The sequence below is a fragment of the Buteo buteo genome, chromosome 11 (genome assembly GCF_964188355.1).
Source record: "Buteo buteo chromosome 11, bButBut1.hap1.1, whole genome shotgun sequence".
Taxonomy (NCBI): Eukaryota; Metazoa; Chordata; class Aves; order Accipitriformes; family Accipitridae; genus Buteo; species Buteo buteo.
The window spans coordinates 18249905-18262478 of record NC_134181.1 but is presented as its reverse complement, the minus strand read 5'-3'; the positions used below and the strand labels follow the sequence as shown (position 1 = coordinate 18262478).

The 12574-nt window shown below is 37.7% G+C and overlaps 1 protein-coding gene and 1 long non-coding RNA gene across 13 annotated transcripts in view; both read right to left on the bottom strand.

The window, feature by feature from the left end:
* Positions 1-1374: 1374 nt before the first annotated feature.
* On the bottom strand, positions 1375-5354 carry LOC142036732 (uncharacterized). Its single transcript, XR_012652216.1, has 4 exons — positions 5135-5354; positions 3957-4000; positions 3211-3360; positions 1375-2835 (listed from the first exon to the last, which is right to left on the bottom strand). It is a non-coding gene; the product is annotated as an uncharacterized LOC142036732 (long non-coding RNA).
* Positions 5355-5653: 299 nt separating this feature from the next.
* CHD9 (chromodomain helicase DNA binding protein 9) overlaps positions 5654-12574 on the bottom strand; it is a 101607-nt gene continuing 94686 nt past the window's right edge. For 11 of the 12 annotated variants that reach the window (XM_075040233.1, XM_075040234.1, XM_075040228.1 and 8 more), the window contains 2 exons: positions 11231-11335; positions 5654-9114 (listed from right to left, as the gene is read on the bottom strand). In XM_075040233.1, coding sequence (XP_074896334.1) covers positions 8251-9114; positions 11231-11335 — 969 coding nt within the window. In that variant the 3' untranslated portion in view covers positions 5654-8250. The remainder of the gene's footprint in view (positions 9115-11230; positions 11336-12574) is intronic. The other variant, XR_012652214.1, reaches the window with a different exon arrangement.

Below are 12574 nucleotides of genomic sequence, written 5' to 3'. Positions count from 1 at the left end.
CCCTGCGCAGGCGCACCGCGGCCTTGGCGACGCGACGGCCTCCGCCCCCTCCCAGCAGGCACTGCGGCAGCGCTCCTGCCCCTGCTCCCAGAATGCAGCGGGAAGGAGCAGGGCCGCTGGCTGTCGTCAGGGCGTACACGTCACGGGCAACAGCGGCGGGGTGTGGCGGGGCGGTGCCCCCAGCCGCCTCGTTAAACGGCAGGAACCCGTGCGGCGGGTTGATGTGGTGGAGGAACGGCGGGAGGGAGGAGGGAGAGCGTGCCGCTGTCCCTTCTGTCACCTGCCTTGCTTCTGCGGGGATGAGGAGCAGAAGGGCTGGCGGGCCTCACGCGTAATGGACGAGCGCCAACACCGATGTTACGGCAGAGTTATGGCACAAAGTGGTCACTCACACCTTGTAAGGTTTTGAGATCTTCATGAGCAAAGCGAAAACACTGCTGGCTACGTACCGTAAGGGACCGTTAAATAAAACTGGAAGAGGATTAAGTCGAGTTCTGTTAAAGGCAGCGGTGCAGAGCATTTATACAACCAAGTAGAAACAAAGACATTCAGTTCTTCAGATCCATCTGAAGAGCTTTAGACTGTTATAAAGAAAAAAACAATTTCAAAATAAGGCCACAAAATAACAAAGATTCACTTTTGATTTGAACCACTTTTGGTGGAGTCAAAATTTTTAAATGGCTGTCCCAATAACTGGAAGTGAATCAGATGATTTCAAAGGGTGAGCAGCAACATGCTGGAAGGGTAACAGCGAGAGCTCCTATTGTCAAGGCCCTACCAGGCGGAGAGGAGACTCCCACAAGTGGGAGAGCCTTAAGGAGAAATCGGTCCTAGAGGAGGTACACGTGAATTAAGAGATGAGTACAACAAACTGTACTTGATTTACTGACTGTGGCTGTTTGCTTTTGTACTACTAACATTTCAAAGCTAACAACAATAAAAGCTTCAGGGGAAAAAAGAAATGTCAAGAAAAGATGATTAGGCTAACCTGAGATGTTTTCCAGGACTTGAGTATGCATTTCTACCCAGCAGTGAGAGCACTAGATGGCGGCAGAAAGCCCGAGCTGGCACTGGGCAATGGTGACGGCAGGAGGGTCCTGCTGTGCCTGCAGCCCCCCAGCCTGCCAGGACAATGTGGGTGTCATGCCCACTTCACTGTAACATTAAAAACTAATGGTTAGGCTGTACGTAAGGTCTGAAGTCTTTTTTTTTTTTTTTTTTTTTTTTAAACACTGAGGAGCTGTGAACTTTGCAGTGAGGCAGCAAGCTGCTTTGAGGTATACAGGGCATTGACGGGATGCTCTCTAGGCACCCAGAAGTCTGCATATAATACTGTAGGGCTTTTCTGTTAAGCTAGAGTTATAGTATTTGTTAAAGCAGAAAGCAGCAATAACTTAATAAAGTATTTTACTTTCTACTGACAAACATTAATCTACTCTTTCAAAACCATTTGGATTAAAAAAGTAACAAACCCCCACAGTATTAAAACATAAAACAAAGCCGAAGTTAAAGGTTATTATGCTGTGATTACACCTGCGTACTCCCCTAAGTTTTTATGCATCCAGTCTTTGTAAATAAATGGTTTAACCTGACTGCTCTTGTGTAGAAGACTTAAAAAAAGGTAATTTTTTATTTAATGGTCTACTGAAAACTTAGGCAAGAAACATTTTAGACACAACAGACACTGGAATTTTTTTCACCCCTGAGGACTTACCTTCACTTGTTCCTCCACTTCAACTCTCTCCTCTTTTTTCCCCTTAGAAAGAGGCAAGCATTTTATTCAAGATAATAGCAATGTTCAACATGAACACTGCAATAGGAAGAGAGCCTCATTCGGCATGTTAATGACTTGAATAATTTCCACTACTGGATTCCATATTATATCTACCAATATTCCAAGAATAAGTTACAGCCAATAGTGTCATGCAAACCTCTAATGGGGATACTAGACACATCCTCTCAGTCTGGGTCCTTGACAGCTGCTAGGATATCCTACAATAAAGTATGTTTTTTACTGTTTTGAAATTTCAGAAACTTTGCTTATGAACATGCTACGAAATGGACTTCTGTATGAACTACAAATGGTACTTTGAGCATCGAAGGGCTTCAGGCATACGTATTCCTTTGTTTTGTGCCTCCTGCCCCTGCTAATGTCACACTGGGGAATGCAGCTGTGGCAAGCTGACCTCTTCAGACAGGTAGCACTCCTGTCAAACACAGGTGGTGTTTGCGGCTCACAGAACCACCAGTGAAACTTCAAAACAGGGCTGCACAAAAATAAGGCAAATGGCCTCAAATTCTTTCTATCCTGGTGGCTTTGACAGTAAACTGTACTTCGCTTATAAAATACAAGGAACAGGTAGCAAATCTTGAAGCCAACCAAATACTGCAGAGTCATAGCACAGGCCCTGAATGCACTGGCCCCAGGTAGTGAAGATTGTGACAAGAAGTTTTTGAAATGGTGGTTAGTGTTGTCTACCTGCAGGGAAATAAAGTGACCTCCCAGATAAGGCTAGATACATACCAGGCAAAGTCTGATCTCCTAGTAAGGAAAAGACCAAGATGACCAAATCTTGGAAGTATGTGTAAAAGAGAAACACACCCCAGAAAACTTTCTTTCAGTATTCTCTCCGGGACCTTCCCAACTCAGCCTGTCTCCTGATAATTGTAAAGCTGTTTTGTCAGTGTGCATGACTTCATCAGGAATCTTCCAACATTTGGTATTTTATCTTAAGCCTCAGTTGACGAAAACCAACGTTTACTTGAAGATTTCACCTGTCTTTTGAAAAGCAGAATGTTTCTTCATCTCATGACTCTTGAGAAACATTCGTAACGCTAAAAAGAAAAAAAAATCAGTTTATTTAGGTTAGAATTGCTGCTGCATTAAAAAAATGAAGCAGTGTGCACTTATCTTATCTAGGGACTAGGAGTTAGAAACTCTGACTTAGAGGAGCAAAAAGCCAAGCTCCTACCACCTGCTTTAAGCAGCTGAACAGAGATCAAACAGTGTGAAGCAGAGGAGCTGACACAGTAGTTCCCAAATGTTCTCTTCTCAGAAAACAGCTTAAGGACCTGCTATCAGTTTTGGTGAGCACTGGTGAAAGAGAGATGATGATACCATATCTGACATTAGTATCCCAAGAATTTCCCACACCAGCCTCCCTTATATGCAGAAGAGACCGTAGAATGGTTACGCACAAGAGACCTTACCTGGAACACTCAATGAGAATTTTGCAGTCTTAGGTCTCATTCACAGTTGAAGCAGACAAAAGGCAGGGGAAAACAGTCCTCATTTTGTAGAATAACTTTAGGGCAGGATCTTACAAATGGCACTTTCCTTCCTTCCTTGGGTGAGAGAGCCTGAAAGGAAGCAGTGTTGAAAAAAATATCGTAGCCTTAATTGTCTAATATGACAATGTCCCTGGCTCCTTTTAAGTAGAGAAATGCTAGAGTTTGATTAATGCTAAGTAGTTTGGGATTTTTAAAAAGAAATCTGAATGTTAGCTAGCTAGAGTATAAAATATTCTAAATTGAAGCTAAAATTTAAATTATGTAAGTCAAAGTGTTTCAGGGTCGTTACTATTCTGAATGGAGGTACTTATGTGTATGTACTTCTCCATTTCAAGACTTCAGCCCACCCTTTTTTGTGGAAATTTTTCCTCAATTCTTTGTATTTATTTCTCAGTGAACAGTGTTCCTAAAATGCTGGGTTAAAAACTGAAATATAACAATCAAAATACTGTTTATCACTTCTGGCAGGCTGGAACTTTTGGCAGTAATGAACTATGTAATTTACTGACAGCACTAGAGTTACAACACATTTCAACATTCTTCCTCTGTGCATATTGTCAATATTTTCAAAGACTTATCTCACATGTACTTGAATTACTGAAAGCTAGAAAATATTTTCTCCTAAGAGAGTAGTCTTCCTCAGGGAAATGTTAAATGAAACTTACCTTTGTCATCAGAGACAGTTATCAATCAGAAGTCCTTGCTGCATCTTTTAACAGAAAAATTTCGTGTTACAAATCATTAGGTAGAAACAAAGTGATCAAGATTTTCTTACTGTTTATTTATGGAAAGCTATTATCTTTATTTCCTTGTCCTCTAAATGTGACAAATAAGTGACACCGCCTGTCTGTATAATGTTAGGGCTATTTAGATAAGCCAGGAGAGTTATTTTGTAAACTCCCGTAGCAACACTAGTATATTTAGTCTCCTCTGTAGACACCAGCATAAACCTGATGTCCCAACAATGTACAGATGTAAAATTTGAAGTGTTGGTTAACTACAGCAGTGTCAATCCCGCATTACACTGATACAGCTTGCTTATGTTGAAGATAATTATAGGTGTAATAGAGCTAGATCAGACACTGTTTATACAACTAAATGTTAATAACATCACAATACCTTCATATAATGCTACACTGCAGATCCCTTTATATTAACCACGTACACCAGGCACACTTCATCTCACTACAGCTTAAATGCAGGCATTTAAGAAGTAAACATTCATTTTGATGGTGTATCAGTACTGTTGTACTGAGCAATAAATGAAAACTGTATTACTAAATAACACGGCAGAAATTTTTCTCAGAGACAAGATACAATAAATAGGACAGGAATTTGCCTGGGACACCTTATTAATAGTCTCATCTAATCATCATATTGATACAGTTTCAAAAAAGTTCCAAGGAGTGCAAGTAATTAAATGCCAATACTGTGCCTGTATCATCTGTTCCTTGGAAATAAGTTTCATTGAAAAAGACATCTAGTTATATTTTAATTTAGGGAGTAAGAAGATTGGATTGTAAAATTACAAGACATGAATTTTCTTGCCCCCCCCCCCCCCCTTTTAAAAAATCCGTGGCAGTTTTCTAATAGACCTGTTAAAAATAAATTTAAAAAATACTATTACGGATTCTTCAGGACTTCCAAGGAAAAAAAAGAAACGGGAGAACATGAGAACAGAGCTCATATGCATATGTGCATTTTTACCACCTGTGTACAGATTTGAGAAAGGAGAAGCTCAAAAAGGGTGATCATGATCTGAAGAGAAAATTCAGACTGGAATAAATAAGAAGGATATCACTGAATTATCGTAGAGCAATGACAGGTTAAAACAAGAAGGTACCTGACAACCAGGAAACAACTTGTGTTCAGGAGAAATGTCCGTGCCCTGTATGAAATATATGAAAAATAGCAACATTAAGTGTTGTGTAAATAATTAAAAGATTTAGTAAACATGTAGATAGTAATGCAGAGTTTTTAAAAAAAAAAAAGATTCAAAGCTACTCCACTGCCAACATGCTTACCCTGGAACATGAGATGCATCGTTAGTTCAAATTAAGTCAACTTTTGGACCAGAATCTAGACTGTATACTCCTTTCTAACCGTAACTACTGAAGGGCTGGAACAACAGCTTATTTTGTTTGTAGGACAGCAGAATTACAGGAAATTGATTCCCAGAAAAATTATACAACAGTATTGGGCAGGGGATGGAGCAAGGGACTTGGCTTTAAATTTTTTTTTTAAATTTTTTTTTTAAGGTCTTAAGAATAATTTTGGTTTAAAGCTTAACACTTAACTTTTGCTGCTGAAAGATACATTTTTAATCCTTACACAGCATTATTTTCACATACTGAGGCCGACATCATGGGTAGTCAAAGAATATGTTTAATAAAAAATAATTAAACTTCCATTTGCTCTATAGAACATCATAGAAAGTAATTCAATAAATTACAAATGACTTTTTAAGACGCTTGTTCAACTACAGAAAGCAAATTCAGACTACACAGAACACAACTGGCAAATATTGCAAATGTCCAAAAAAAACCCTGGACTAGGACTTGGATCATGAAGCCTGAAACAAGGGATAGAAATACAAGGCAATAACAGCTAAAGTTCTTTTAGTAACTACCAACACACACTTTATCATCACCTTGGATATCCTTTTAATTTTAACTTCAGTATTAGTGTAATTCTACTGAGGTTTCCTTATAACCCTTAACTTTATACAACCGTATTTGCATATAGTTTAGCTGATAGTGGGACATTTTTTCCCCTTCTGGTTCAAAGTGATTAAAAATAAACCCAATATATTATGTTCAAGTCTACATCAACCTTCATTACTTGGAACTGTAATTGCCTTATTACATAGAAAGAATCACTAGAATGGTAACCAAACTCACTTGACCATAATTAGGAAAATACTTTATTTCATAAATCTGATATAAATTAGGTTTTAGCCACAAGATTTAGGATTTGTTTTGTGGGGTAAGGGTGGGAAGTGATGGTATTGTTGACATACTCCATCAGCAAACTAAGTTACTGTTTGTAAAACTTTGGCTATTTCAGAAATGCATCCTAGTTAAATAAAAGTGCTATATTACAAAGGGCAAAATATTAAATATGAAATACTTTTTTTTTTTTTCCATGATGAAGAATTGCTACCCCCTTCTCTTGGCAGTTTTTAATTTTCACTATTGCTAAGACACTGCATGAAGGGCCAAATATCAGAATACTATTTGGGAAAATACGTAACCAGCACAATCCAAATGGTACTTGTATAATTGTTTAATTACATGTAATACTGCTTCTAATCATGGGGCTAGTTATTTTGCACATAGAAACTTATATTTCATTGGTAAAGTTCTTGATAAAAAACAACACAGTTGTTTTACTGTACAAGCAAGCAACAGAACTATATCAAAATATACAGTTTTCGTTTTTTATTTTTAAATTTATCCCTTTGTAAAGCTTTTTCAATGACTTCTCTTAGTACCTGTATCTATTTTCTCTTAACACTTGCCTATTCTTGGACCGCAAACAATGTAACCAAGGTCAACTGAATTATCAGTCAGTTCAGAACTTCTGTAAATGTGAATCTGGGCCTCAACTGTGTCAGAGTAATAGCAGCTTAAGAAGAAGGAGGAATCATATCATACATCAAATATTAGACAGATTTTATATAGCAAAGGGTTCTAAGGATTTGGACTTAAACAGATGCCTTACGCCCTGTTACTGTGGTTTCTAGGAATAATTTGTCTTCCTTACTATTCAAAGTGCTTTTTCTTTAGTGGGTAACTCAGCATAATATATGAAGTGATATCCCAATAATGATTTTGGGTAATATTTAGTATTTAGTCAGATTTAAATCTGCAGAGAAGTTTAAACTCAAAAGGAGTTCAAAACTATCTATACTTTATTTGCCATTATTAACTGGTAACTCCAGGAGGTTTTATGACATAAAACACAAATAGAAATCTACACAAACAAAGCAAACAAACAATTTTTACATGAAGTATGCAGTGTTGAAAGGTCTTTTCAGTGGCACTTTATGACAGTTTGCCTCTTCTGAGTCTTGGGGAAACTACTCCTCATTTTGGGACTTTTAATTCTGCAGAGGGAGCCCAAAACCTTGCAAGGTGTAAACTAAATAGATCTACATGGTGCCAAGTAGCATGAGATAAGACAGTTTTTGCTTTAACTTCCCCTTACTGCTGTCAAAGAGAACAGTTGTAATAAGGGCAAAAAAACCACCAACAGTCATATCTCAAATAACTCAGATGTTAACATGATATACAGGATGTCTTTAGAAAACAAAACAAAACCTGAAAACAAGTAATAGAAACCAATGTAAACTTCCTAAACTAACTCAGCTGAGGTAACAGGTAGCCAGTTTAATTGGCTGATTGGGAAAAATTTATCTTCTTTTAAACACACTTGTACCTGAATTGGAAACAGCAGTGCATCACAACACTAGAGCATTTTCATGTAATTAAAGCAATGGATGGTGATGTAGATTCTACAGCTTTCATGACATTCATTAGCTGCCCAAATTATTGCTGAGTTTTGATCTGTAAATTATAAGTGTCAAGGAGGCTGTAAAACTATATTCAAATTAAATCAATAATATGCATAAAGTATTCTGTGTTCACTGCAAATATATTAAATATACAGCTCTTACTTGAGCATTATTTTCATAAAATTAACCCCCCAACAAAATTATAATGCCTTTTGTTGTAATTTTACACCATTGTGTATTTGATAGTACATACAAGTTCAGAAACTTATGAACTTCAAGAAATATTACATGCAAAACGTCTCTGAAAGCAGTTTGCACTTCTAAACAAATACTGAAATGTTCGGTCAGTAAATCATTGATGCACTCAACACTGGGTTATTTACAATGAAATAATTAAAGAATAAATTCAAAATCAGTTTATAATTTAAGTGCAGAGTCTGGGGTCAGTCTTCATCACTAGAATCTGAATCCTCAGATGAAGACGATGTACTATCAGATCCAGATGAAGCATCTGCTTTCTCTGAACCCTCATCTGTGCTGTTTTCATTGTGAGAGCTTGGCTCTGTTCCCCCTTTGTCTTCCTGATCTCTAACCCTAGAATTTTCCTCCTTTTCTTCTGTGGGCTTGGCTGAGCCTGTGTCATTGCTTTCACTGTTCTGTACATCAAAAATATTAGACTGAGACAAAGCTGGGATATGAAGATTAAGGCCTGGAGTGAGAAGCATCCCTGGGTAAAGTATGTTGGACAAGAGTAATGGGTTAAGAGAGAGAGGATTGGCAGCTGCAGCAGCAGAGGATGTTGAAGGAGAACTTGAAACAGAGTTTTCACCACCAGTATCCGTATTTTGGTCTTCTGTCCTTTCTTTCTTTTTATCTGCCTCCTTTGAATCACTTCCCTTTTTTTCCTCTGAAATAGATTCTGTAGACTTTGTTAGAAGTCCTCCCATGCCCAGCAAGTTTGGTAATCCAGCCATCCCTGACAGCAGCATGGGGAACATGGCAGCCATGTTCTTCGCTTCTCCTCCAGTAGTTAAGCCAGCTGGCATTCCCATTAATCCTGCTGTTACTTGCAGTGACTGCAGGTTTTGCAGGTTTTGTTGTAAGGCCTGAAGACTAGGCAGATCCACTCCTGGAAGCAATCCGTTAGCTAGCAGAGGGTTAACTGATACACTTGCAGCGGTGGCAGCTGCTGCAGCTGCTGTTGCCTTAGCAATCTCACTTTTGGGGCGCCTTCCCCTCCGGCTTACTTCTTCCCGCACAACAGGTCCAGTGAGAATACGGTCAAACATACCTTCTGGAAGAAATCCCTGCAAGAGACACATTGGGTATTTTTAGTATTTTGAGACCTTAAGGATGGAAAAGTACAAGCAAACAGAAGCCCCAAGCATACAGTAACAGTGTCAAAGATTGTTCTGGCATGTTAGCACAGCAGCTTGATCTCCAGACAACTCACTGGAATTTGTGGTGACTTTGTGCTATCACATCTCAAATGTCTAAAGGCCCATTTCCACAGTGAAGACTACACAGGTATCTTCTCAGAGCTTCCGCTAACTCATCCCTAGGGGTTTGGTTGCAAATCAAGCCAAACATAGCTAATTATAAAAGCAATCTCAATGTAAGATCTAACCCAGCACTGCTTTGCAATATTACCACATTCCAATCATGAGAGTTTAATTAAAAAAAAAAATTACTCATTTTGAAGTTAAATACAAATGTGTGATTGCACACAAACCAACAATCTCCAAGCCCTTTTTATTATTGCCAGTGTCTGTTTAATGTCCTCACAGTTCACTTTATCCTTAAACCTAAGAATAAACAGTAAAGACTCAAGTTCAAGTAAAACGAAATTCAGAGCACTTCTTTTGGGGGCTTGCACAGTATTACTTCTTCCTCTGTAAGCACTCCTACCTAATGAGGAAGAAAGAATTGCAATGGACATTAATATTCTCTTTGAAATGCATTGTCTTGAAAATTCCTCTTAAAAATAGCAATCATTAAGATCCAACTATTACTCACCTCCACACTACAATGGTCTTTTCTTCCCCCAGCAAATATCTTTAATTTAAACTACTCTAATACAACTAAAGGCATTCAGAACTTATGCTCTGTTGTTCTGTTCTGTGGATAACCACTAAATTCTGAAAGTAATTCTGCTATTATTTATACCTTTATTCACTGCAGTCTAACCCTGTTCCTAGTTACTTATTTTTCTATCAGAATGTCCCACAAGGGTACTGGAGAGATTGGCACTTAGAACTTCACAGAAAGATTACAAGTTCTGTTGACAATGAACTAGAAAAAAAAATTAACTCCGTCATTTCTTTGCCAGAGGCTGAAGATGTAGTATAAATAAAATACGCTTCTGACAAGTTATAGTAGGTGAGAAAATAGACTTCGCAAGAATATTGACAAAGCCATCCTCATTTCTGTTAGACACATGGAATGGAAGAGTAACTGGGTTACTCAGAAACCATTCTTTATTATACAACACAACTTTTTGAAGTTCAAAATGTATCCTTATCTTTAAGGCAAACAGGGAATGAACTCAGGACCATACACCATACTTGAACCAATGACACTTAAAAGGAAAGAGATACCAGCTATATAGTAGTTCCTGTAATGAAAATGTATGCCTGGTGTCTTGTTGGAACTGTGGACAAAGTCTGTCAAAACACTTTCTTCTTTTAAATTTAATGAAGTACAAACCTCAAACACACTGAATGCATCTTGCTGCCAAGTAAGAAGCTGGCTCAGGACTACCAGGGAAATCTTATCACTAACTTTGTTGGCAATCCATACAGAAGGAATACATGAGCAACACTGAAGTCATGCAGACCTACTCCAAAAAATACATTAATAAATTAACCTTGTTCCCTCCACTGGAATCTCAACGCTAGTTTTTAGCTAAAAACAAAACCTCTAAGAAATAAAAAATAGAAATTCTAAGTAATAGAAAATAGCTGTATTAATACTTGATTAAAAGTTTGATTGAGGAAAGTATTTCTTAAAGGTACACACTGAAAGGAAATTTATTAAAAAGTAAAAGAAATGTTTAAAATTATATTTCTCTTCTTAACTATAACTTTAAGAATAAGAAAGTATTCTGTGGGCTAAAACCTTTCCAAAAAACTTCAAGGCTACATTTATGAAAGAAGTCACAGTACTATCACACCTTCAACCAAATCTCTAATTGGGGATTGCCAGCCACTGTCCCTCCTTTCCTCCTACTCACAGCTGTGCCAGCAAACCAAGTTACAGAACTGAGCTGGCAGAAGAAAAGCTAAAATTGACCCACATTCCACATTTAATATAATACCAGAAATGAAAAGCATGCCTTTTGGCATGCTTTTTTTCCTCCTGTTTGCCTTGTTTGTTTTTATGATACATTTGATGTCATAGTTATCTTATTCTGCAAATACTCACAGACTGTTTTACAACTTCTCCCCATTCAGGAGCCACTCCATACTCCGGATTTTCTTTCAAGAACCTGCACAAATCCTTCAGAGGGGGAGCAAACGCACCCCCCACCTGAGAAGCAGAAGATAGAAGTCAGGAAATACTTCTCATTTGGTAAGAAAAAGGCAACATTCATACCTGACACTTTCATTTTTGCCTTTTATATAAAACAATACAAATAAAATCTCACTTTAAATTATCAAGGAGTATGACAGAGCTTTTGACTGATTCCTCGTGGCATATGTGAGATACTCTTGATTTGTTCTATATCTACTAAACTCAAACTCATCTATTAAACTCATACTTTGCAACTTCAATATTTGACATTCCTACTAATGTTTAATATCAGAGTTTATTTAGACACACAATCAATGGAAGAGCAACCACATGAATAGAGAACAATAGCGGTCCACGCATTACCAAGAAGGTTGTCACTATAATCTTGTTAAACTCTTCCTTTATCCACTAAATCAGTTTTAGTCTATCACCTCAGTCAACTTCTAAAAATACTTCTATTAAGACACTCTGCTTCTCTTGCGAAATTTATTTCTTGTATTTTTTTCATGCAAAAAAGGACAAGATTGCTAGACAGCATGTCCTAATAAAATCATATAAGCAGGAAAGTAAGCTTTCAAATTAATCAGAAGTATTACTCAGATCCAGAAACAAAGATGAAATGGTATAAAGTAGAAAGAAAAAAAGAATTCCAGTTTCTGGTCAACTTTCTCTATAAACTGCAACTTAAACTCACATTTTCTAGGCTACTTTTGATCCCCTCACCCCCTGCTACTAAATGAGTAACTGAACTGAAAAAGAAAATGAGACAAAATGAGTTTGGTGATGCAGAGGAGTCAGGGACAGGTTATAAATGGGAAAACTGAAGTTAATACAAGTCTCAACTATGGTGTGGTAATTTATTACAGAAAAAAAAGCCATCATGAAAACACAGGCTTTTACAGCAAGCACAGATCAAATCTCTCACTCCTTGATCATCAACTTCGAAAAATTCCTCAGGGCACAGCTTGCTACAGAGCAGCCAAGGGTCTGTTTTTCAAGAGACTAGCAACCATACAGGTTCCTCTTTAGAGCTGCTGTCTCAATGCACTGAAGAGATGAAAGACTCTCAGATTTTGCCTCACTCTTCTCTACAGATGCACAAAGCTTCTGACCTTAATATAGCAGCATAAAAAAATTTCCTGGTTTCCTTGCAACTGGTGTCTAACAAAAAGAAAAGCTAGCAGTATCACAAGAGAAAATGCTCCATACATTGACATAATACCTCAAAGACTCCCACTGGACTGCTGCTCTGGT